This window comes from Nymphaea colorata, chromosome 3 (assembly GCF_008831285.2).
Source record: "Nymphaea colorata isolate Beijing-Zhang1983 chromosome 3, ASM883128v2, whole genome shotgun sequence".
NCBI classification, from domain to species: Eukaryota; Viridiplantae; Streptophyta; class Magnoliopsida; order Nymphaeales; family Nymphaeaceae; genus Nymphaea; species Nymphaea colorata.
The window spans coordinates 8,226,129-8,254,004 of NC_045140.1; the positions used below are offsets into that span (position 1 = coordinate 8,226,129).

The 27,876-nt window shown below is 40.8% G+C and overlaps 1 protein-coding gene across 1 annotated transcript; it reads left to right on the plus strand.

Annotated features, from left to right (window-relative positions):
* The first annotated feature begins 23,214 nt into the window (after nucleotides 1-23,214).
* Nucleotides 23,215-27,280, plus strand: LOC116251338 (uncharacterized protein At3g27210-like). The gene is made up of 3 exons (XM_031625540.2): nucleotides 23,215-23,711; nucleotides 26,372-26,452; nucleotides 26,553-27,280. The coding sequence occupies exons 1-3, from the start codon at nucleotides 23,558-23,560 to the stop codon at nucleotides 27,038-27,040; spliced, it is 723 nt and encodes a 240-aa protein (XP_031481400.1). The 5' UTR covers nucleotides 23,215-23,557; the 3' UTR covers nucleotides 27,041-27,280.
* Nucleotides 27,281-27,876: the final 596 nt, after the last annotated feature.

The following is a 27,876-nucleotide window of genomic DNA, read 5'->3' on the forward strand; positions in this document are numbered from 1 at the left end:
TGCGTTAGAGAGTGAACAGGCATTAGGAATTAGTGTTGGTCAAGGTCAAAACTGGATTGAGGACCCAATTATGGAGCTGAAACCGGTTCTTAAACCAGAACTTTTCTTGTGCTTGGCTACTACAAAAGCTGGTCAGGGTGGTCTTAACAAGAGTTGGACAGCTCGGGTTGATAGCATGGAGCACCTACGACTACCAACAGTCGTTAGGGAGCAACTGTGGGTCCCGAGGATGAGGACGATTCAGTGGGGAGTCCCCACGGCTGAGTGGCCACCTAAGAAGAGTGACGATACCCCCACAAGGATTCCAACAAAGTCCACACGTGAAGGGTCAGAGCAAAACACAGCGGTAGTAATTTCTGGACATCAAATGGACGGTATAGCAACAAAGGATAGGCTAAGACTAACAATAACTGAAGAATGGACAGATACCACAGTGATTGGCAGGTCTGGGACGGACCATTGGCAGAAATTTTTGGAGCCTTCCAAAAGTGTTACTCACGCCCTAACAATCAGAGGTGCTCAACCAACGAATGAGGGCAAAAGAAGTATGAGGAAAAAGGAGAATGCCACCTTGGATCCCTTTTGACAGCTTTCAAAGGTCAGCTCTTAGCCAAGTTGCAAGCACACATGGGGCTGATTTTCGATCGCGGGAAAGTGCAAGAAACGATGACATCAAACTATTCCAAGGAACTTTGTGTTAGGGGAGAGTCCCAACTAGACAGACTCCCCAGGGATTATGGACCGTGTTTTCGTCAACTGCTTCTCTTTTTACATGCCCGTACTTCCAAATCCAAGATGGTAATGTGTGTGGGCGATCAGTGCACCAGAGCCACGAGGCTCGCGGGTCAGGCTTACGACAGAGGTAAAACTCATGGTGAGAGCACCTGGGCCGGTTATGCATGGAAACTCTTCAAAAGGGTGGTACAGGACCTTCAGGGTACGAGAGCTTGGGGACAAGCTCAGTCTCAGCGGGGTGGAACTGATACGGGTCTGTCTAGGACTAGGCCGGGATTAGCCAAACTCGCTGCCGAATGCCACCTACTACCCACGACCCGGAACGCAATGCTCGACTGTGCGAACCCTTTGTCGCCAGGAGAGCCCAAGAGGCTTAGTGAGGGTGTGACTTGGCCACACGTCGTAGGAGGTTTAGGGGCTGTACTAACCCTAGTGGATGCAGGTCATAGCACTAGAGACGCCCCACCCAGCGCCGCAGCACACCACGCGGCCCTACCAGACCAGCCACTGCCGGCCGAGGCCGCCCCGCAGCCACCGAGCGTGGCCGAGCCAGCCGTGGACGACGGACGTGCTTAACACGTAGCGGACAACGGCCAGGAGGAGCAGGAGGCGCTGCCGGACGTGGCCGAGCCAGCTGCCGAGGACGAGGGCGCTGGCCGCGGCCAGGATGACCACTGGGTCGACCAGGACAGGCTGCCGCGCGTGGCCAAGCGAGCTGCCGAGGACCGGAGTGCTGGCCGCAGCCAGGGAGACCGCCGGAGTGGCCAGGAGACGCAGCCCAGGCCGGACAGACGGACGATAGTGTCGGCCGAGCAGAGCAGACGTCACTGCCGGGCCAGCCGAGCGTTGCCGTGCCAGGCACTGCCGCGGCAGGCATTGCCGCGCCGGGTGCTGCCGCGCACACGGAGACTGCCGAGACCCACCGCCGAAGCCCCTACCGCAGATCGCAGGGAGGCTACCTTCTGCCGACAGCCGTGCCCATTCCCTGTCGAGAATCATTGTGAGGCTACGGTCCGAGTTCCAGATGCCTTCAGAAATGTTAGGGAGGCTATCCACCGAGCCCAGCTCCACCAGACCGAGCCCTGCGGTCTATTGACCAGAGCCCAGACAGGTTTGACCAGAGGTGCGCAGCGGACCAAGTTTGGCCGTGGACTTGATACAAGAGATCCAGATGCAGAGATCCAGACCCGAACAGATGATCCAGATTCAGTCAGATTCGGAGCGGGTCCTGGAGCAGGAGCGACAGAGCAGATCCATGGATCAGGATCCACCCTTCAGACCGAACCGGTTCAGTGAGTGAGACGGACCGAGACGGGACGATTTTTGTAACGAATCGGTTTTCTGAAACCAGTTCCTAGTTCTAGGAGTTTAGCTCGATACGTTGCTGTATCGACCCGGGACGAGACTTAGATCGTCCCGGGACGCGCAATAGTATATATTGATAATGCTACAGTGCTAGGGTAAGCTTTGTAATCAGTTTTTATCAATGTTTGAATGAGTGAAGCGTCTTCAGGCGCCGCCTTCGTCTTCCTCCTCTCGTCTGCAACTTCCCTTCACCCGAGAGCTTGATGAAGCTCACTCTCTGAAACCGAAGAGCACGGCGGTGATCTTCCCCTCTTCTCAATCTCCTCTGGTGTTTCTCGACCGAGAGAGCATAGGCGAGAAGAACCGGCGGGTTCTTCATCCTCTGACCATCTTCTCCGTTCCCACCGATAGCGACGAACCAGCCGCAGGTTTGGTGATCACGGCCAAACTGGGAGGGCTGGCTCGACCACAGGGAAGGAGACGCACGGCTGACTGTGTCTAGATGACCATCCCAGCCTCCGGCGTGCTCAGGCGACGGATTCAGTCAAGGAAAAACGAAATCAGGTGAGGAGAAGACGTGCGCAGGCCTAAGCAAGCCGGTGCGTTCCACCCCTCGATCGAGCTAGCCATTGACCGAATCTTTTGGGGCTTTTGCCGCCACTGCATTCCTCGGAAAGTCTACTGCAACTTACCCATTTGAACTTTCCGATTTGGTGGAGAATCGACGCCGAAAAAGGAAGAACACGTCGGCTGGTTCCTGACAAGTTCCGCCGCCGACCTCTTCCTATTTCCGGTGACTTTCCCGGAGATCCGACCGTCAGATCATCACAACTCCGGTACCATTCTCTTCCAAACATCCGTGCGCTTCAACCCACCAAGTTTCGCAAAGATCCGACGGTGGATGGCGGCGTGAGAGATCCCGGACGGAATCTAGCGGAAATCAGCGGCGTTTTCTGTGTTTCGCCGCCTGTCACCACCGCGACCCAAGATTCGGTTCAATCTTGGGATTACCTTCGAGTCTGGTGATGTTTTAACTCTCAATCTCTTCGTTTTTTAATTATCTTTCCATCCATATCAGTTTCATGGCTGGATTCTTCGTGGTTCGTCCGAATTGAAGCTCGGAAGGACGAAATCTGCTGAGAAACCAGAGACGTTGTTCCTGAACGCAGCAGTTTTCCGACGAGGATTTCGGGCTCAAGGAGTTGGGTCTGCAGTGCTCGGTTGGCCCCATTTTTGGGGCGTCTAATCCTCTAGATGTTGGCTTCTTCTCAGCCAAATTTCACCATTTTTGGAGCTCCCTACGATTTTTGGGGATTTTTCAAAGCAACGAAGGTCTGGCGGGCCTTCCTCTAACAGAACCTGTTCTAACTGAGATCGGGTGTTCTTCTCCTCGACGAACTGAGCTTCCACAGCGTCGAGCTTCATCTTCCTGGTGTTAATTCTCTCTCTGAGCGTGCTGGTGCCCTCTGAACAGCTCCGGATCGACGAGAATCAGCTAGACTTCGCTGTTCTTCCTTGGGAGACGCCTTGCAGTCGCAGTCCACACGCTCGATCATTTCTTGAACAGAGGGTTTCCCTCAAACTTCTCCCGAATCGAGTTCTCTTCGGGACAAGCACCTAATCCGGTGCATTCCTCTCCCTTTCGTCTATGCTTCTCTTACTGTTGATAATCCTTATTGTTAACTAGCTGCTCACTGTGTTTCTGAGAAGGAGGTGTCGAGATGCTGTTGAAGACGGAAACAGAGATTACTGAGAGCTGCGGTCTGAAACCCTCGCGTTGTTTGGAGAAGGGCCGTTCGATCACGGGCTCCTTGGAGAGATCCGAGTTCTGCTGTATGGCTGTAGAGGAATCCCAGCTCGGGTTGCCGTGCACTGTTGAGAAGGCCATCCTCCTGTGGAAGCCGTGAAGCCGCTGTTCCAAAACCCCGTCCCTGTCGTCCGAGCGAAGGGGAAACAGAGTCGGGCCTATGGAAGTCGTTCGTGAGCAGCGATCGTCCCCTTCCTTCTCTGTTCTCTGTGGCTGCTGCGGAGCTGCCAGGACGGATCAGACTTCATCCCTGCTACCCTCGAGCTGTTGTTTTTGGCTGTCAGGGAGATTGTCAAACAGAGCTGCCTTCGAACCAAAAGGACGCCGGGCTCTCAGGAGAACAGAGCCCTGCGAGCGCTCGTTGATCTGAGCGTGAGAGAGATAGAAGCCGGCACCTTCGTCACCGCCCGAGCAGACGCCGCTGCAACCCTCTCTTGACGCATCTGATCAGACTCTTTCACGGTCATCTTTAGTTGCCGTCGTGGAGCTGCCAGGTGAACCATTCCCTGTTCACCCGAGATGCTGTAACAGGGCTGGTCGGGAGAAGACGTTCACACTTGCCTCTGTGCGTTGCTGAGGCCGGACTGCGCAAGGGGATAGCCGAACAGGGACTTAGGCATTCTTCCTCCATCCGAGCTTGAGGCTCAACCCACATGACAAAGTGGGCTGATTGTTGAGTGCCTTGACCCGGTCTTTTTGGTCAAGGCGAGACCCCGGACTAGCTCCGGGAAGGTTGGTGTTGCTTCCCCCCTATAGAGCGGGGAATGGGTATATTTGTTTGAGCCCGCCTTTGAAGGCGTTGCGGCCGACCGAGGTCCTCTTAGGTACGAGTGCCGAAGACACACCTACGGGCTGCTTGACCACCTAGGGGTTACGGGCGTGGTTTGCTCGACTAGGCATGCTTGAATGGTTTGGTTTTGTGAATGTGATGCGCGTTGAGTGAGGTGAGTGCTTATTTGTATCGCATCGGTTGTACTAGCCTCTTCCCTCCTTGCGTCTAGTTAGGAGTTGGCCTTTGGGGATTTTTTGGGAACCCATCCAGTTTACACGTCCTAGGGAAAAATTTTAGCTGGGGTTGCATGTCCGGCGGGGATCGAGTTGTATAAGTCTCCTTTAAATTGTGTTCCGCGTCTATCTCAAGAGATGCTTGGGAAGGGAGTTCGGCATTCGGCAGCTAGTTTAGGCGGTCCGACCCGGGGTCCCATCAGAAGCCCTAAAACTCGAGATGGAGTTTGTGAGTTAACGGGCCAGATCGGGCCGGGCTGCATCATCTGACTCGGGCTCAGCCTGGGGCTCGGTTTTCTCAGGCCGGGTATCGGGTACCAGATGGCGGCTCGGCCCGATGACCAGGCCTATCTAAAACCACAGATATCCAACAATTTTGCCCTGGATGGTCTTGATAATAGTGTGGGCATACAGGTCAGGCAAAAGGGTGAAAGTTTGCCTGGAAAGCCTTGATTCAATATCAGGATTCAGCAATGAACGAAAACTCCTTAGTAGCCCATCCTGGAAGGTGGGTGTGCATTGTCCACACATTATCTTATGTTTCCTCTTGGAGTTCAATCAGGTTACGGGCTCCACCATAGGCGAACAAATAGATGGGTTCTCATCCCAAGCTAGCCGGTACAAAGCTTGTACCAGTTTGGCATAAGAAACACCCTCCCTTCATTTCTGCTCGGATTGTCCATGCAGTCATCACAACTATATCTTCTTCGCTCGCTCCATCGTCATTGTATATTGTTTCCGTGTTCATATAGCATAGTCGATCACCAACAGCTTGAGGTATGCCTTTTCTTAGGAGCTCCAATGATATTGAAGTCGCATTACCAATAGGAATGTCACTTCTCGAGGCATCCTCTACCAACAGGCACATGTCAGGAATACGATAGCCAGACGAAACATCCTTACAGAATTTAGTCTGCCTGGCTGGAGCCAGTGCGTCATCATCTGGCATGGACACAGCCGCTTCTACCTCTTCTAGTTTGGTCATCTTTTGCCACTCTAGGCCCATGTAAACCCGATCGTAGGCAGCCAATTTTTTGGTCTGCCTTGGCTGATCAGCACCATGAGGAAGCAGTCGAGCTTGGCCATTCCTTGTCCCTAGTCGCGCTCGGTCACAGTACCTTGGTGCTCAGAGCCTCATGGTCTCCGGTGGCCGATCCCGTCTCTGGCTGAGGTCCACTACTGGGGGGGCGTTGGGTATCGAATTCCACGGCTCTCGGTGGCCCGCTCTTGTCGATGGTCAAGAGATTGGTTAGAATGGTGCCGGTTGCTTGGGCCCTTTTGTGCCCCATTGTCGCCTGCCCTAGAGGACGGCTCATCTAGTTCCACGGTGACTCTTCCTTCCTCATGCTTCTCAAATCACCCCTCTATCCCTCGCTGCCACCGCTTGCAAGTGCTTAGGGTGGACCGATATTCCTGTATTCCCTCGTGCATTTTACACATATCTAGAGCCAACTGTTCTATCTGTATGCTCAGTGTCGGTAGGGTGGCCAAATGTGGCACATAGGTACTAAAGCGTGCGAAGGCTGCCTCAAGTCGGGCGATTCTATCAGCTCTTTTTTGAAGCACTTAGTGACCATAAGTGAGTTCCTTGGTTTTCAGCACTGCCGACATTTCATTCTCACGGCCTCGAGCCTCTTGCGGTTGTCTTAAACCAAACCTAAACTCAGGTATGAGGGAAAATTCTTCCGGGAGATAAAACCAGCGTACTTGAAAGAGAGTTGGAGACGTAGGGTGTATTGCCTGCTGCCATGTCCACTGGCACCTCGATAGCTAACCTTGCCTCGGTGGCACATCTAGTGCTTGGTTACCACAAGACAGCGTTGAGTGTGGTGGCTAGCTCAATCACCGACACTTCTAATGGACAATGTTGGAAACTCCCTCAGGCCTCGTAAGCTGGACACCAGAATTCACTCATCAACTCATGTCTGCAATGCATTGAACTCTATTTCTGATTTGTTAAACGTCGCTCTGATACCAACTGATGGGGCTGGTCTTGCCAAGCCAGATTACATGGACACGGCCGACCGTGGCCGGGCCATGGCCTGGACCGTACCTAGCCAGGACAAATTTGACCGCCATGGCCGCCCATGTCCTGGCCAACTTGGCTGGTCATGGCTGGTTGGGCTAGGCTGCTGGCCGTGACCAGGTATGGTTGGGCAAGGCAAGCCGTGGCCAGACCAGGCTGCCAGGCATGGCCACGCCGTGCAAGCCAAATCCGTGCCTGGTTATTTTGAGAATTTCAACTATATTTTTTAAAAATCCAAGTTATTTTGAAAATTTTGAATTAGAAATTATTGGTATTTGGAAAACAATCATAATGTTTTGATATTGGGCATAGAAATGATCTTTATACTTAGATCTGAAAATGGCTCCAGCTCTCAGATTTGGAGCTGGATTTGGATCAAGAGCATAGGATGAATAAAAAATAATATATTTAGATTTTGATTTCGATCTAAATCTTAGATATGGTACCTAGATCCAAACTAAATCCAACATTGATCCATGTCCAAATGCAAATTCTAAAATTGGATCCACTACAAAACTTTAGATCTAGATCTTGATCCAATTTGTGCCTTCAATCCAATTTAGACTTGATCCAAACTCAAGATCTCTAGATCCATATCCTTGTTTGGTTCCAAATTCTTAATCTAGATCCAAATTTAGAACCAATTCGATGTTTTTACACAATCCAGATCTAAATTTGAGGTTAAAAACAAATATGAATTTTATATCCAAATCCAAATATATAAATTTTGATCCATTCAATGCTCTTGATTTAGATCAAGCTACAAATCCGAGAGCTAGATCCATTTTCTGATTTAAGTACAAGTCAGAGATTATTCCCAACCCCGATATCGAGAATTATGATCGCTTTCCAAATACCAATAATTTCTAATCCAAAATCCTCAAAACAACCTTGATTTTCAAAAAATATCATTGAATTTCTAAAAAGGCCCTTGGTTTTCTTGAAATATCATTTATTTTTAAAAATAACCTCCGCACAGTCAAACATGGCCTTGGACTTGCTCATGGCTCTGACTGGCTACAGCCTAGCGTGTCATTGGACTGGCCAATCCTTGCCCTAGTAGGCCTCGCACAAATCTGGCCTGCCTGGTGCAACCACGATCGATCACAATTGGCCATGCCTGGCCTAGTATGGCAAGCTGCGATCGGCCGTGTCTGGCAACCAGGCATGACCAGCCATGACCTGCCCGTGGCCGGGCTGTGGCCCGGCAGTGTCGAGCCAGACGTGGCTGGCCAGGCAGGGCCGGCCGTGTCTAGACGTGGGCCAGCCGTAATATGGCTGTGGTTGGCCGACCACGGCCAATTCTATGCCACGGCAGTTTGGCCATGGTTGGGGGTGTCCTCGCCGGGCGTTGCCGAGCATCGCCGGCCATTCGCTGGCCATTGCCTAGCCAGGCGTGGCCGGCTATCATTATCGATACCTTGCAGACCATGGGAAGATCTTAGTATGGATTTTATCGTGGCAATGTCGCGATTGGAGGGCAAGGAGACGGTCTTGGTAGTCATTGATAGGCTCACCTAGTGTTGTCCAAACATTATACTGCCACTCTAATAGTACTAGCGGAGCCATAGTGGGGCAGGCGTGCGTGTCTGCCCATGCCAGCCAAAAAAACCTCCACAGTGAAGTGGAGTGGCGGTCTGCCTCATGCCCGTGTTGACGCCATGGTGCCCACGCCAAACATGGATTGGGTCCAGCAGTCCAATTGATCCAGCTCCAGCCTCCAGAAAACATAAAGCATTCTGTCTGCCCGCAGCCCGCCCAAATTCACCCGAAACTAAAAGTAAAACTCCCGAAGGGCGAAGGGCGAAAGGGCGAACCGGCGAGCGAAGGGCAAGGCTGCAGGCCCACAACCGCGCAGCGGCGCAAGCAGCAAGGGTTAAGCCTTAAGGACTCAAGCCGGTAGGGTGCTTCAGCTCTGACTGACTGACTCCTTTTTCTTTTTTCCCCTTCTCCTCCTCTCTCTCTGTAGGGAAAATTCTAAGTCTTTTTCCTCTTTGTTGCAGCCTTTCACGCAGATTTCGTTGGGAATTTGAGAGGGAAATAGAGGAATAAGGTGTTGGGTGGGGATTCTGGAGAACGACTTCAATCTTGGAAGAAATTCGACCATGAAGAGCAAACATGCCCCTTCCCGAATGTCTGTCAGGATAAGCTGGAGTCTGGAGACAAGCTAAGCCTTCCTGTGGTGAGAGTCTGCTTCTTCTTATTCTTCTTGAATCATGAATGAATAGTTTCTTCTTGAATGGTGTTGGGTTTTCACTTTTCATTTGTTTTCCCCTTTTCAACGCTTTTGCCTCATGCAGTCATGCGTCTGATTTTTGTGCTAAAGATAGAAGAAGCTAGAGTCGATTTTATTTTCTTTTTTTTTATTACATATTTATTTATCATGTTTTGCATTACTTGCTTCTGTTTTCATTCAATTGTCAACCTAAATCACCAAACACTGGGTCTGATGATGAGGGGAAGATTGATCAGCTTGTGCTAGACTGATCTTCATCTATATGTGTTAATGCTAATGGCTGGTAGGTTGGGTGAAGTAGGATGATCATATTTTCCCTATTGTTTGTGTACTATCTGTATATATATATACACTAATTGATAAAGAAGAGGGAGATACTGGCGGCAGCCTTGTGACTATGGCCTATCTCTCTTCCCTCCAAGATAATATATGCAAGTTTTCTTGAATTTTTTAGAATAGTGTTTGTGTCTAGGACAAATGTAGGATCTGTTCCTATTGAGTTTTAATTAAATTAGGATCTTATTTACTCATTTTATTTCTAATTTGTTTTTGCTTTAGTTCCAACAACATGTGTAATTGTTGGCTGGAGGTAATGTGCTTTGAATTAAGACTTGTTTTATTTTAGTGTTTATAAACATTGCAGAATATTTATATTTTTAACAAGTACTTAAGAGGTCTAGTTTTTATCCTTAATCAAAGTGGGCATGGCACTGGCATATCGTGTTTATGTAGGTGCAGCAAGGCCTTTAAAGTCAATCTTTTGAAGGGTCTATGTTGCATAGCTTGAGTGATGGCCTTCTCTCTTCCAACATTTGCATTAGACATGATGTGACCTAGTTATTTCACTGTTTTAAGTTTTAAGTTTTAGGCATTGTTGATATCTCAGAAGTCCACTGTAAAGGTCCTGTTGTTTTAAGGAAAAGCATGCACAAGGATAAGAATATTTCTTATACATATTTAATCAATAATAAAACCTCTATTTTGCTGCTCTGATGTTGGGAACTATTTGTGGCTATGTCACATAGTTGTGCCTACAACTATGGACATGGATTTTCAGTATTATGAAATCCTAACAGCTATTGCAAAACAATCTCAGATTATAACTACTTCCAGATATTCAACTTATTTTGTGCAAATTTAATACGTGAAGATCATCAAAGCATGCCGAATGAGAACCACCACCAAAAATTAAAAGATAATGCTGAGCATGCATGCAGCCTTGTACCATAGTTGCATGATCAAATATTGGCAAGGGAAGTTCTTGACAGAATAGGTAGTCAACACCTCTCAACAGTGAAAGTTCAAAGAAGCATAAGTCTAACATTCTGACATGAATGAACTCTTATCAACAAAAGTGCTCGTAAATCATACTTTGTCTTATGTTGTGAAATGGCAAAAGGAGCACAACAGAATTGTAAATAAGACAAAAGTTAGCTTGGTTTCATGATGTCTTGCCATTCAGCAATGAGTAATACTTATACATAATCATTGCTGCACTGTAATTATGAGTTCATTGTTGATTCAAATAAAGACCAACTTTTATGTGTTTTGCTTTTGTATTGAACAGGACCATTCATTAACAAAAGAGGGCAAAGGCGAAGAATTTCATGAGAAGTTCCCAAAGATATTAAGCATATTAAGGTATATTGAAGTTACAAATATGATACATGTTTTTTACATGCTTTAGTATAAGATATTGTTTAGGACAGGAGATAACTGAGACAGGCCAAAAGCCTGCAAATATGGTGTATATTTTTTTACATGTTTTAGTATAAGATATTTGTTTAGGACAAGAGATAACTGAGACAGGCCAAAAGCCTGCAAATATGGTGTATATTTTTTTACATGCTTTAGTAGAAGATATTTGTTTAGGACAGAAGATAACTGAGATAGGCCAAAAGCCTGCAAATATGGTGTATATTTTTTTACATGCTTTAGTAGAAGATATTTGTTTAGGACAGGAGATAACTGAGACAAGCTAAAAGTCTGCAATTATAGTGTATGTGTTTTTATTTTTTACATGCTTTAGTTAAACATAATTAAGGCAATCCAAAGGCTCGCATTTATGGTGATATTTTAACCAATGATTCGATTCCTGCAGACGTCTGTTCTTGAGAACAGAGCCATAAGAAAATTAAAGAAATAAAATTATGAAAACTACATGTTCTTTATGTATTAATTATTTTTTATTTTATTTTTAATGAATAGGCATTGATAAGTTTGTGGTGAGAATCCCTACATCTGATAAACATTCTTCAAAATGAGAAGAAATCAAATCAAGAAAAGAAGGAGAATCAAGTGAGAAGCAAAATGATATGGAATTTGACGAAGCAGAGTTGCCTGTAGATCCTGCGCTTCGTCCTCCTATGTCAACTTATCATCCAAATGTTCGGGAAAGTATTCGCAGAGCTTGTCTTCTGTGAGGCCCTTGTTAGCCTCGTAATTGTGACTTTTAGCCCAACCATCAAAAGTGAAAGTTTAATCCAAAATGGTTTGATGAGTATAAGAATTGGTTGGAGTACAGTCCAAGCAAACATATAGCATATTGTCAATATTGCTACTTTTTCAGGCCAGAACATACTGACAGATTTGTTACAGAGGCATTTGTATCTGATGGGTTTAACAATTGGAAAGAAAAGAAGAGATTTGATTTACATATTGGGGGCCCTAACAGTTATCATAATGTAGCACGAATGAAGTGTACAAGTCTAATGCAGCAAAGAAAGAAAGCATATCAGTACAATGCTTCAGAAGCAAAGTGACTAACAAAAGAATGAATATCAAACTCGTCTTTGAGCAACTGTCAATGTAATAAGAATATTGTTAAGACAAAGATTACCATTTTGAGGGCATGATGAAAGTGAACTCCCTTTCAATAGAGAAAATTTTATCGAGATATTGAAATCATTTGTAAAGATCAGTAGCCAAATTGATAAAGTTGTATTGAAGAATGCTCTAGAGAATAACAAGCTCACATCTCTTGATATACAAAAAGATATTACAAGATCATGTGCAATAGAAACTACAAATGCTATTATGAAGGAGCTTGGATGTACTTTTTTTTTCTATATTGCTTGATGATTCTCGAGATATATCGACTAAAGAACAAATGACTATTGTATTGCGATTTGTTAATGAAAAGAGTCAAGTAGTTGAGCGATTTCTTGCCCTTGTACATGTTCTTGAAACAAGTGTCATATCATTAAAAGCAACAGTAGAAGAAACATTTTGCAAGTATGGATTGAGCATAGCAAGCTTATGTGGACAAGGTTATGATGGAGCAAGCAATATGAAAGGAGCATTTAATGGACTAAAGACTCTTATATTAAATGAGAATGAGTCTGCATATTATATTCATTGTTTTGCACATCAACTCCAATTGGCACTAGTTACTGTTGCTGAACATCATCCTGTAACTGGGTTATTTTTTGGTATATTATTCAGATTGTCAAATTTTTTCTCTACTTCTTGCTTGCAAAAGGTCTGAACTTATTTGGGATGCAGAATGCATGAGAATTGCTGAAGTACTTGAGTTAAGTGAACTTCAAACAGAACGAGGATTAAATCAAGAGATGAGTCTCAAACATCCTGGTAATACTCGCTGGAGTTCTCACTATGGTGACTCAGTCAATTTAATCAACATGTATCCTTCTGTGATTAAGGCATTAGATTTTATTGCAGAAAATATAAGTAAAGGAAAATGAGAGGCACTTGAATTGGTACGTTCCTTGCGAAATTTTGAATTTATATTTGGCTTACATTTGATTTATAAAGTTTTGAGAATAACTGACACGCTTTCACAAGCACTCCAACGGAAAGATCAAGATATTATAAATGCTATGAATTTAATTATTGTATCAAAAACATGCCTTCAAGATTTAAAGGATAATGGTTGGGACTCTTTTATGAGTGAATTTTTTATATTTTGCAACAAATTTGATATATTTGTGTCTGATTTAGAGGAGATCTATACACCTGAAGGATGACCCAAATGTGTACATGAAAGGATTATATTTTCGCATCATTATCGTGTTAAAGTATTTTATGTCGTTATTGATATGCAACTTCAAGAGTTGAACAGTCGTTTCATTGAGGCAAATATAGAGCTTTTTTTTTCAGTGGCATGTTTAAGTCCAAAGAATAGTTTTTCTATTTTTGACAAGCACAAATTGATTTGTCTTGCTGAGTTCTATCCTAAAGATTTCAATGTAGCAGACTTCTATAGACTTGAAAGTCAATTAGATGTATATCTTGAAGACATGAAAACTAGTGAAGAATTTTCAAATTTGAAATCTTTGACTGAGCTATCTGAAATGATGGTAACAACTGGAAAGCACGTAATATTTCCTCTGGTGTATTTGTTGATTAAATTGGCACTAACTTTACCAGTTGCAACTGCAAGTGTTAGAGAAAGCATTTTCAGCTATGAACATTATCAAAACTAGGTTTGGAACAAGATAGAAGATGAATGGGTTAATGACGCTTTAGTCACTTACATTGAGAGGAACACATTTGATAGTATCAGTGACGAAGCAATCATGCATCGTTTTCAGAATATGAAAAACAGACGAGGCCACATGTAATTTTGTACATGACTATAATTTTTTTGACTTGCTTGTTGAGGCCAATTGTAAATTTGTTTATAACTATATTCATTTGATTTATTTTTTATGATAAGTGTAAATTTATTCATATTCAGTCATTCAATTGACTATTTTGATGTCATTGGTCAATTGTAATTTTGTTTATAACACTAATGATATGATTTGCTTGTTGGGACTCATTGTAAGTTTTTCATAACTATGTTTATTTGCTTTATTGTTAAAATAACATATATTTTAGTTTGAAAATTTTTTCACGTACTATGTACTAGTGCCCCATAGCCAAAAATTTCTGGCTCCGCCATGTCTAATAGCCGAGGTTTTTCAAGAGACAGTCGGAAAGCTCCACAGTTTGCCAGGCACGATAATCAGTGACAGGAATTTGGTTTTTATGAGCCAGTTTTGGAGCGAGTAGCACCGTTGGGCAGACTATTAGTTCAGCACACCATCCACAAACGGATGGTCAGTCTAAAGTAGTCAATCGAATGGTGGAAACATATTTGATGAGTTTTGCTCGACACAAAGCAGCTACTTGGGCAGGTTACGTATCTTGGTGCGAGTGGTCTTACAACATGAGCACTCATTCGGCCACGGGCTGAGGTCGTGTATGGTAGGCCTCCACCCACGTTGCGCACCTATGAATTGGCATAGCAGCTGATCTAGAGGTAGACTAAACTTTGAGTGACAGAGATGATATTTTATGCACCTTGAGGAGCAATCCTGAGCGAGCACAACACAACATGGGGCAACTTCACGATAAGGGCCGCAAGGAGATAGAGTTTTAGGTGGGTGCATGAGTTTGGTTACGGAGATTATCGAGGCAGCAACGCACCTTGTTTGGACAGCCATACTCCAAACTGTTGCCACGATTCTATGGTCCTTACCGGGTCATAGCTCACCATGGTAAGGCAGCATAAAGGCTGGCTCTTCCTGAGGGAGCAAAGGTTCACCCCGAGTTTCATGTCAGCTGGCTCAAGCTCGCTCTGACAAGGACGATAACTGTTGCTTGCAACCGACAACTCCTTTGCTCTGAACGTTCAAACCGTTATGGAGAAGCTTCTACTCCACGACCGATAAACTTCCTTTAATTTTTCATATATGAGCTTCTCTCATCATTCCCGCCAGCCACCTCGAGGCACACACTTTTCAAAAAAGTTGTTTTGCCACACCGAATGATATTTTTGGAAAACAAAAACTTTACATACGGGCTACTCGATCATTTCCGCCATCAACCAAGGGGCATTTATGTCTATCGAGTGCACCAACCAATTCGCCTTCAACCCACCTTGGCATCGACTCGGCTTTCAAGTTAATGTTCTAGACAAGTGATTGATGAGATAATAAAATTTTTATAAGATAATGATTGTGAGGTAATGAAATATTTGTGAGATAGTGAGATAACATTGACAAAAAAAGGAAAACATTTTTTTACTGCTTAGAGTGGTATATTATGAGATAATGTTATAAGAGAAACAAACAATATAAATGTTTTTTTTACTGCTTAAAGAAATATATTATGAGATAATGAGATAACGCTATAAAAGGGACAAAAAATAAAAATATTTTTTTTACTGCTTAAAATGATATATTGGTCATAACTATATGTATATAAGGACGGATAAATTTATCAAATCTTCTTTTTGTTATTTTTGTTTTTATCCATACAAAAAAAGCTTCTTTTTATGTTAATCATGGGTATTTTTTGTCATACTTAAAATGTCACACGAAATTACATACACGAACATGGCATATATAACCAACTTCATTCAAAATCTCATACGCAAATATTTGAGGTGAAATGCACCTCAGCCCCCTCCTTAGTCCCCCTTTTTAATCTGGCAATGGTGAGATCTGGTGTTTGTTTATTTTATTGGATCCAACATAAAAGATATTTTAAAGAATATGAAACTATCGAATATTCCTTTAAAATGTTTTAGTACCCATTTCTCATATTTGGAGCGTTCTTTTAAAATGAAGCACTTGAAGATTCTCAAACTTGATCACAATGCCCAAACGCTACTTTTTGAGGGTTCATAACGGAGTCTGCCAATCAAATGTCATGTGAGGGTAAGCAGACGGACATGATTTGTGGGGTCTATTCATGGCGCCAAAATAAGGAATTATTAAAATGTTATTAATTTTTCAAAGGAAACTGTTTTTTTTTTTCATTCCCTCGTTTGAAGAGGAGACCAGTTTCCTAGAGAAATTTTGTTAATAAAATACCAAAAAATGAGGGGTCTGATTGACTGACTGATTCGGGGCAAGGACGTTGATCTTGTTCTTTTTCCAACTATACGCATTCTACATTTAGAAAATGACAAAAAGGTTGTTTTCTTTTTTCTTTTTTGTTTTAACTTCAACGGCCACGCTTGACACTTTCATCCTAATAATATAATATGGAAAAAAAAATTACTTGATAAGCATATCCTCATTAATATCTATATATTTTTAAAATATTCGGTCTTTGTCCATAACTTTGGTTGCTACTTTTCTTATTTTTCTACAATCCAACCTTTACCTAAAAAAATCTTGTCGGCCAATAAGATTGCTGTGCAGTTTTTGTTTCTATCATTTTCTTTTTTCAGCGTCATTTTTTTATTATTCAAATTTAAAAAACTGCTCGTGTTTCCATAATCTTTCAGCTAAAGGCTGGACGTGACTAGCTGGGACGAGTTGGATCGACTTAACCCGATCTGAATTTCCATTGGCTTCAACATAATTACTAAAAACAATCACAAATAAGCGCCTAATAAATAGGATATTAGAATATTATATCAAATTCTTGAGTTGCCCTTTTCAAGTACATTCTTTGGTTGCCTTCTAAAGGGTCGACATCTAAAGATGTCAACGGATTATATAACAATTGGATAACTTTTATCCACATTCAGTTTTTTTGATATTCATATGTTTGGATTCAAATAAGAATGGAGAAAAGTCATATCTGAATCCAAATCTAAAATCCAATTTCACAATCTGAATCTGATTGTTACATTTACATTTGAATCTGAATCCAAATTTGGAACCGAATATAGCCAATTTGGAAAATGTTGCACATATAATATTTGTATAAAACTAAATCCGGTCTGACTCCAAATTCAAATCAGAATCCAATCTGATATTTATGTACATAGAAATATAATTTGAATACAATCGGATGCCATTTTTAAATCCAAATCTAATCTGATTTATTAATCACATATTAAATCTTTTACTATATCCAACTTTGGAAAAATGAAACATATCACTGTTTCCAACTTGCTTTTCTACAAACCAATATGCATGTCGAAAGATCAAACCCATTCTCTCATATTAACTTGCATCAAACCCAATTACGTTTCACTGGCCGATTCAAAGGTACCACTTGTGACACATAATTTATTTATTATCAATTTATGATTTTTTACATAATTGTTTCATTATTTACGTTTACCTTTTAATTTTTTAAACAAAATGAATAAGATTTTTTTTTTTTGATTCGTAACCGATTCAGTTGAATCAGCCAGATTGGTTAGACTTGCTGATTCGGTTGGACTACCGATTCAATCACAAAGAATGACCGATTCTCTTTAGAACAAGCAATAAACAGTCATCCTCCGACACGGCAGATAAAAATTTGAAACGAAGACTTTTTTGGAGGGTAAAATTACCCTGATCTATCTATTTCAACAGAGTAATTTTTTTTGTGTTTGATTTGAAAGTGAAAAGCGGTACAAAAATGGTAAGTTTCTTTTCTGTGTGTGTGTGTATGAAGGAGATAAAGAGCTTGCTTGGACATGGTTAGCATCCCTGTGACGCGGTACAACAGCGAAGAAAGCCATCTATAAGGAGTCAAGTTCTTACAAAATTTTAAGAAACATGTAATTTTAAGAAATAATCTTGAATAAATATATTATATATAGCTGTAGGCTCCACCATGTCCCCATTGGATCTGTTCCTGGAATACCCTCTAAAATGAACCTTTCGAGGTATGAGTAGGAGAGAGGAGATGTCTTAATTAGAGTTTTGAATAAGATGACCTTTTCATTTAATAACAAAAAGAGGTGTTAAGTTCTTTATCATCCTGACGCCAAGTTTTTTTTCTTTTGACCTTTTCTATAGTATCGTCACCACGGTAGAGTTTAACTGCCGAGTTCAAGATGAATTGGTTAGTTTTCTCTACGCCTAAGGCACTTGTCGAACCATGAACGAACAAAGGCATGAAAGAAAAATATTATTATATTGACTAGCGATTGTAAGGCCCCAATTCTTGATTGGTTGGAAGGGGCACCCAAAAGAACCTCCCCTATTCTCTTTTGCGATCGGCTTTGGTGCAGCACATGCTGCTCTAACTAATTGTCTATCCTTTTCTAGTGTTATTTCTATGTTATCTATGCTAGAGGTGGAGGCAAAGGAGCCACCAAGACCTCGGCCCCCCTCATATTTCAAAAAATTCAAAAATGTATGTGTAAATTTTAAAAAATTTAGTTTAACATATATAAAAAAAATTGAAAAAGTTTTAGTTATGCCTTTATTAAAAAATTGAAACTATAGTTCGGTTCCCATAATGAAAAGTTTTTGTCTCTCTCTCTTTATATATATATATATATATATATATATATATATATATATATATATGGAGAGAGATTAAGACAAAAATTGTGTCGAGCCCGTGGTCGGTTTTCTCTGAGTTTTTAACTTGACATATTTCACAATTATTTCGTTCTTGCTAAAATTGCAACCTCACTGAGTGCTTGTCAGTCATTCAACATTGATATTTTAAAACAAGAACCCAGTCTGTATCCATTTATTGAAAGTACAGTAGTTTGTTTCGAAAATCTAAAAGGGGAACCCAACCAACCATTAGGTATAGTCAGTTGGAGCCATATATATGTGATAGACGGTCAAGGATGACACTATTTGTAATTATACACCAACCAAGAAATGGAATGGTAGTTCAATATCAGGTGCCTTAGAAAGCGTTATCTTCCTTTATACTTGATGTCACCTGAGAGAAGAGGTCCCTAATTTGGATCCCACATTACAAGCAAAAAAGGAGGGGAAAAAAATGAAAGACAACAAAAAGCAAAAGAAGAAAACTTGCGCAGATTGCAGCCAGATCTCCTGCTAGGGTATCACAAATCCAACCAAGTTCACAAATTCATGAACATGGCAGAGATTGAAGCTCTCAAACATGGTAGATCACAAACTTTTAAGAACCCATCTTTGCAGATTCAAGAACACGATACAAATGCCAATATTTCATACTTCATGTATTTCACTTCTCAAGAAACATAGTCTTGGTTTGATTGAGCAATAACTTGTTGTTTTTGCGATTTGAACCAGCGACTAGCTGCCTACTAACTACTGTCAACTTCTTGTGCGAGACCCCTTGTGGTTCTCAAGAATTTTTTATCAACAACAAAAGAAAACCAAGACAATTCGAATTCTCAAACGTGGTAGTTCAAGAACTTGATCATGCTTTTAGGTGAGATCCAAACACTGCCGCAAGAGTAGCAAGAAAGTAGATATCCAAACAAGATTTTTTTTCTCGCAGACAACAAGTCTGGTCCATATTCTGCAACCTAAAATGGGTCTATTATGATACTGGGTCCACCCCATTTCATGCACCATAGGCCCACCCATAATTGCACCACCTAACCCATTTAACGGCCCTGATTTACTTGGCCGGTTTGGTTTGGGTATACGATCCGACCCTACCAAGGTCCACATCCTAGTCCGTTTCATCCAGTGGGCTCAATAAATGCTGGTCACTAGTCAAAACCTTGCCCTAGGGTTCGACCTTGAAATTTCGGGACTTGAATAGGAAACAGATCATATCCAGATAAGATCTGATGCAGCAGTCCTTGAAATTTAGGGACTTGAATAGGAAACAGATCGTATCCAGATAAGATCTGATTCAGCAGTCCTTGCTAATTTAGGACCCAGTTCTAGACAACCAAAAGTCTACTGATGGAATATTGGTGATCTTGGATGGGATCTGGATCTTTGTTATGAGCCTCTAAATCGGATCTCAAGTCTGTCTACTTTTTGGTGCGGATATGGATCTGGTGACGCCCGATCCGTTCACGCGAAACAGTTGGCTGGTCTTCTCGGTTCGTGGAGAGAAGGATGACGTAAACATGTGAATATTTTATTGGATAATTCTTTTTCCAGTTAAAAATTAGACAAAAGCAAGGGCATCCGATTTCGGGAATATTTTATTCGGCAAACTTTTTCTCCACGTAATTCGTCATGGTGAAAACGGACCCAGCGCAGTGGCGTTTTCGTTGTTTTTCCGTAATTGGGGACCAATTTCTCAACCAAGCATTGGGAAAGACGAAAAAAAAGGCTGGGGTGGGGAGAGAAACCGCGACGTGAGTGACACGGAATGCTCCGATTCGATTCGTCTTCATAACAAACTGAATGCTCCGATTCGATTCGTCCTCATAACAAGCTTGAACAATTAAAAGTTCTAAGTCATTAAATCTGCATCCTCTTAAAAAAACTCTAAATCGGCGCCAATAAATGAATAATAATCTTGGAAATAAAACACAAGTTTTTAGAAGAAAATGCAAGAGAATAAATGCGGCCGAAATAGAGAAAAAATAGCATATTTCAGTATGGGCAAGATCGGTATACTTCTAATTCTACAAACTGTGGCCAAGGGAGAAAGTTGAATTTTAGCTATGGAGTTTATGTACTTCTTTTTTTTAACTATCCGTTATAAAATGTTTAATATCATGTACTTATGACAAGTAAATGCAATCAACTCGACTGCAGTAACTCACAATTAACGAGCACGAAGGCCAACAAATTCTAGGTTGCCTGACGGCAGCAATCAATAAAGCTGACGTCACAAATAGTGGTGCTTAGAGCAACATTTTTTCTACGCATCTGACATGGGGCAGATTTGACTTATGTGTGTGGATGCATATATATATATATATATACTTAAAGTGCAATATGCCGAATTGAGACTTGATCTCAGTTAATATAAGCTTGTTAAGTTGTTACCTAATGATTACATTATTATATTATAATTATCATTTTATATTATATTGTATTATTGGTGGAATCGTTAGCTGAAATATTTGGTAATAAATGAACTTAGTGTGGAAGTTCTATTAACAAGTTAGCTTGAGCTTATCGCATCAAATCAGAATTTAAACTCTCACAACATTTAAACATTCGATTTCATAGGCAAGCTGAGGTTAGAACTGTCCGTACAGATGTATTAATGTATATATATATATATATATATATATATATATATATATATATAACCTTTATATGACAGATTTGAAGAGAATTGCCTGAACCATTGATTTTAAGAATATCAAATGATGGAGATTAAATTGAAGAAAATGAAAATCTAGTTATATTTTCAAGAGAATAAAATATCCCTTCAATAAAGAAACGATTTCAATTAAGGAACTCACTTGTTTCTTCATTTGAGGAGTATTTTCATCTCTTTAAAATACAACTTGGTTTTCATTTTCTACAACTTAATCTCTACTACGTTATCAATTAAAATCAACGACTTATACAATTTTCATTAAGCCTGACATATGAGGTGTATATATACACACATATATATATGTATGTATATATAAGGAAACCATTAACTCCATAGTAAATGAAACCCCTTTCACATTCTCTCTTACATCGACCATTCAATATGCAAAAGATATAAAGCACGAAATTAAAAATATATAAATATATAAATGGGTAACCACAATGGAAAACTGGACAAGGAACAAGATAATATCAATAATAAATAAACTATAATAGCTTTAATATAACAGGAGGCCTGGGCTTTATCAAATCCGACCTAATGGGACTTTGCATAATTGAGCTCAGACTAATTAAAGCAAATTCTATACTAATATCTGGATTAATGAATCATAAATTTATGTATCATTTTCTTTATTATACTTGCGTAGGTGACCAAGTCTTGGGCATCTGATAAATTACTTCAAAGTGTGCTTGCTACTTTAAGTAAAAGCTTTCATCAAATAAAGTTGGTAAACAGATCATGACTGTTCAATTTGTTTCACGACAAAAACCACCAATATGGTTGTTGAAACCAAACTGATCACGAGTTTTAGATATATATATATATATATATATAAGCGAAAATCCTTTAAACATCTTAAACTTCATCTAATCACAGCTACTTGGTGAGTGTGATTAAACATACTGTCGAATATAATGTATTAGATAGTGTGCTATGATAAGCCTCAGGACTAAGCTTCCGTCCAAACCTAAATGTAGAAAAATTCATAAAATTTACACACATAAGCGCGCGCCCACACACACACACATATATATATATATATATGTAGAGGTGCTAGATATAACAAGAATAAGCTTTGCCATTGATTTGGGTTTTATAGACAATTTAGAATGAAAAAGAGAAAAAAATACTGGGTGCTTTCGTCATCTATTATTAATTCATTTTTTTTTTCATTTACCTTTTTTAAAGTATCAACATGGTAAAAATTAATGGTTTAGCACCTACAATGGCAGATAGGTTTCTCAACTGGAAAAGTTATTTAGTCAGTGACTAATTATTATTAAAAATGTTAAAAAGTCATAAAAATAAATGAAAACTATATAAAAATAAAATTTAAATTATATTGAATTATTATTTAAATTTAAATAAATCCAATCTGACATATGACACTTTTGATAAGACTGGTCAGAATATGTTTTCAAGAGTAGTTTTCTCAACTTTTTTCCTTTCCGAATTGTGAAAAAATCAAATCTGATTCTTGTCAAACCTAGAATCGTTTATTTGCCCTACTTTTACGGTCTGTTTGGTAGGAGGAAAAGGGAGGGATTGAGCAATTCCTCCTTTGTTTGGTTGGCTAATTAGAAAAAAGGAAAAAAAAAAGAAATGGGCAAAGCGTGTTTGACTGAAAGGAAAGGAAAGGAAAGATAGAGATTGTATAGTGTAAATCCATTCCCTCCTAAATCGGACGGATTAGGAAGGAAAGAAAAGAAAGATAAATAGAAATTTTTTTTATTTCCACACTACCCTTCTTTTTATTTTCCTCCTTTTCAAATTCATGTGTTATTTAGTCTTTTCTTTTTTTTTTCTTTCCTTTCTATCCAAACAAGCTTTTTAATTAACTCTTTTCTTTTCTTTCCATTTCATTTATTTCTCTTTCCTTTCTCTTCAATTTCCCTTCCTTTCCATCCATTCATTTTTCTCCCTTTCCCTTCCAACCAAACAAAGTTGGTTAGAAGAAAGACAACTAAGATGTTATGAAGAACAACGATACGGTTCGGTTGCACACGATTCGCGTGAGTCAAGGGAATCGGGCGGGCACAAACATCGAAAAGAACCGTTCTATTCAAGGAAGGATGAGTCATTCAATAATTGCTTCCACAAAGCTGTCATGAAAAGGAAACGCGGAAAAATCTGCAGCAGGAGTGCGGAAGTACTAAAAGGGGCGTCGTTCTTCTCAATAATGTCAGATCGGCTCGTGGTAAGAAAAAGCAAGGAGCCGAGGGGAAGCTCACATGGAAGAGGTGGCACCATTGCCGTCGTCATAGTCATCGCAATCGACTTCCTTCTCTCTTCCCCGATCCGAACACTAGTTCTTGGAGCCCACATTACTGTCCTCTCCTCATCTTCTTCCCCACACATCGTTTTCAGCCTCGTTTCCTTCTTCTCTCACTCACCTCCCTCCCTCCTTGGTATTTCACTCTGAAATCAGAGTCTTCTCTGGTTCTTGACCATCCTTTCTTCTTTCTCCTCCTCCTCTTCTTTTTTCTTTTTCTCTTTTTCTGTTCTTTTCTCGGAATTTCGTTTTCGGGATTTGAATTTTCCATGGTGGGTTGATACACTGAGGGGGATGGGTTCTTGTATTTCGGGCCAGAAACGATTTGGTTCCTCGGCGAAACAGAGCCAGTCGGTCGAAGCGAATGCGAATGGATTTGTAGAAGAAGGGAATAAGGGAGAGACGCAGCTCAGCTCAGATGGGTCGTCACGGAGGGACCGGAATTATGGTATTTTTCTTTCTGTTGAACTATTGATTTTCGTTTTTCTTTGCCGTAGATATTTCGAGCTTTTTTTTGGATAGGGAGATTTTGTGGGGGGGGGGGGGGGGGGATAAGGTGGTCAGTTTTCGTGGTTCCGGGGTGATGGATGTGAAGAATTTTTTATGAATATGTGGTTTTAGAAAGGTCGAGTGGGTGTTCTGGGCATTGATGGCTAGAATTTTGCTTGCGAATTCGTTGTTTATGGTGATCACGTGCCTTGAGGATGATCCCTCTCTTTTTATCTTTCTCTTTTTGGCAATTTTAGTTTCTGCTGTGATCTGGTAATTAATGTTAGTTAAGAGTCCACCTGTTGGTCAAATATTTCTTGCCTTGAATTGCTAATTGTAGATGATGAGAATTCTCTGGTTGTGGCTTCATTCCTTTTGTTCTGGTTTTTTTCAGACTTGCTAATTGTGTATGCTATAGATAGTATGATTTTGTAGCTTTTGTTTATTTGGTTATTTTGGTTCATAGGAAGTCAAACCATCTGCCTTTTCTTGTTATGCCTGTACTTCTTGGTATTATTTCTTTGGGTTTGAGGCCAGATGGCCGAACTGATGTACGGCGAAATGTCCCTTTTCGATTACCAGGATAACGATCGGAGAGTAGTTTGTTTGTTAATGAACATTTTGATGGGTTGGTGTTTGGATAGTTCAAGGCAAATCGTGAGAACTGGAATTTTAGGAGCCTTGCTTGCTTGATGATCAGAATGGTCGTTGGAGGGAAATATGGAAAAAGCTAATGGGTAGACGATCCGTCTAACTTAGATGTGGTAGGATGATGATATGTTTGGACGCGGGTGATGGCTAATGATGATCATGATGGCGGTACTGGCTTTGGATGTTTCTTGGTGGCTGCTGGTGCTGTTGACCATGTGATGTGTTGTGTGCTGCATGATAGATATGTTGTTGATATGGCACACATAATGATTGATATCCATGTAATATTGCTGCTTTTGTTGATGATTGACCACGTTTGGCAGATGATGGTGGTGGTGGTGGTGGTATGAGTGTGAACATGCCACAATCAAGTTTTGATGAAAGGAGTTTTGTTGTGGAAAATTGAAATAAAAAGGTGAAAGAAGATCAGATGTGTTTTCAAACAAGGTCTTCAAAGAAGATTTCATGTTTGGGTGTGTCTACGACTTAGTGGTTGACATCTGGTTGATGTTCTTTGCTTTGATGAGAGTGCTTTTCAAGTCTGAGTTGATGAGAAATTTCAATCTTCCTTTTAGTCAACACTAGCTACAGTTTGGTTGCATAATTTAGAATGGCTGAAATTGAATTTGCTTGTTGTGGCTGAAGCTGAGTTCAAGCTGCACTGAACTGCGACCATCATATTTCTCTTTTCATATACTTTCTCCCCAGTCTAAATGGCAAGAAAGATGTTAAACAACGAAACATGGAGTAAACAACATGCTAACAAAATGCAATAACGTCCAGTTATGGTAAGAGAACATTCACTTTTAACATTCTGTTGCATTTTTACTGTTCTGATAAATGTGAAAGACGAATTAGTATACAAGAGAAAATGAACCACATTGATAGTTTTCTTCTTTGAACAGCCAATGCATGGAATTCCATTGGATCTTAGGAGCTAAGATTTCTGTCCATAAGCATGAACATGATACTTTATTCCTTCATTGCCAATACTGGTTTGAATTTTTGGTATCAGAAACATAACTCTGCTCAATAGTCATTGACAGGAAGACAGGGAAAATGCTGTTGATGACTTCACTCCATCGGCCTTCTGCATGTGACATGACTATCATCTGTAGGACTAAGTGTTGACAGGAAGGGTGAACCTTGACATGACTCATTTTTTAATGGTTGACAAGAAGAATGAACCTTATCAAACTTACGAGCATGGATATAAACACTCATTGAAGCAGAAGCATATGAAATAAGTTCATTGGATTCATATTGCTAGGCCGATATGTATGGACACATACACATAATCGTGGATGCATATGTTGTGAGGGAATTTGATTGCCTCGACCACAAGAAAAATCTGTAAAACAGCAAAACTATGTCAACAAAAGCAAAGAAATGAAAAGTATTTTTCATATTCTCAATTTTTATATGGAAGCTTGTAAAATGAGGTCTTGGGGTTAACACACAATAATGTTTCCTTACATGTGTAATCTAACCCAAGTAAGTGAATGGAGGTAGTAGCAGGTGTAGTGTACTTTCTACTAAAACTTTCTGCTTCTTGTGTAGCCTCAAGCCTGCCTGCTTTTGATCCTCGATAGAAAACCAGGGGGATCAGCAACATAAAAATGGTGGTTGTCTTAGCATATGCTATGTTAAAAGATAAGTGGAAGAAAGAAAATAAAAAAGAAAAGTGTGAAAAGTAACTAGAATGCTTGTGATTAATTGACGGGTCAATGTATGAGAAGATACCTTCTTTGCATAATCATTTACAGTTTATTTACTGTTAACTCGTCATGTACATATGAGGAATCTTCTTTTAGTTGTATTACAAATTCTGCTTCTTTCTGCTGAGCAACTATTTCCTGTTCTCAATTTCGGAAAAAATTGTTTCCTGTTTATGTTTTTTGCACTTACCTCGTTCATTACCTGTTCTGGTGTAATTGTATGTTCTTGCTTTCTGCTGCTGCATGGCAGGTAGTAAGGACGAGGCTTTCTTTGATTCCCTTGCTTGGCTGGAATCGGACTGTGATGAAGACTTTGTCAGTGTCTGTGGTGGTAAGATCCTCTAATCTTGATGTCAAAGTCAATAATTTCCATAGTTTTATACACATGCTATGCCAAGTTGACTTTCTAATTTGTGATGACTCTTGTTCAGATTTCACCCCTTCAAGAGGAAATACCTGGAATCACCAAGGAAGTTCTCCTGGGACAGGTCGACCCACTCTAGCTTCCATAGTTAGCAGAATGTCTGATACCCAGGAACAAGCATCTCCAACTGATAACAAAAAGAGACTGGAGGATCTATTTAGAGAAACAAAGGACAACGACGAAAATGTTAGCAATGTCTTGCCGCCTTTACAGTCTTTGGCTACTGATCAACAGTTTGATGGTAAAAGCCCGGAAGTCGAGAAACCAAATGCTCCAGTGCCTCTAAAAGCGTTAATTGCAACCCCAACTTCTTCTGAAGCTAACTCTACTGGTGTTGGTGACACGACTCCAAACGGTATTGATTCGAAAATTGAAAGCAGAAAGGCATCTAAAGGCAGCCAATGTTGCATGCCAAACTTGTTGCCTAGCTTTAGTTTTAACGAGAAGAAAAAGCTATCGAGTCCAATTGCGGTGCTAGAAAGTAAGGCCTCTTAAGGGGCTAAGAGCAATTTTAAATATCAAGCGTGCATAGGAGTAAATAGAAGGGCCGGAATTGTCACAATTTAATTTTTCGAAGTTTGTGCCGCAGATTGCATAAGGCCTCTTCTGAGCGTGTTGTTTGAAAGTATTGGCTAATCAATGCATAGTTGTGTCATAGAACATGTAAGTTGGTTTGTGTAAAGTGTACAGATTCTGCTGTTTTAATTGTATGAATGGTATCACTTTTACATCTCATTTTAATTGCAAGGATATATCGTCGTGAGCCTACATGCAGAAAGTAACTGTTCACACCACCACAGTTCTGCATGACCTTCCAATCTATATCCTGAACAATCCTTCATCTCTAGGTGTTTGAAGAAGATGATTGCAATCAAAAATTTTAGATGGTCATCCGAAAACATTGTCATAGATGAGAGCATTGCTATTTGATATCTCAATTGAAATTGTTATCTTTTGTGGTTCTGTCAGCAAGAAAACAATAGAGATGCAGGAAAAGCAGAGGTCGGCAGATAAGTGAGATGAAGCAACGAATTCTGTGGTTTACTATACAACAAATTATCTTAACGAATAAGATCAGTTTTCTATGCTGCCATCTAACTGTAATCTTCTCAAATGCCAGAAAATTCATGCTTCACTAATTTAACATGGTTAACAGGTTAAACTAGAAGATTTACAACTGTAGAACTTCTGTTCATATCTTGGTCATAATTTGGCCCTATTATTTGTCTTGGTTATCAACCTCTACAAGCAATCTAAATGCTCAGTCGGGTTATGTGATGACGCTATGTTAATATATGTGATTTTTTATCCATTCTGTTAATGAAAATTCT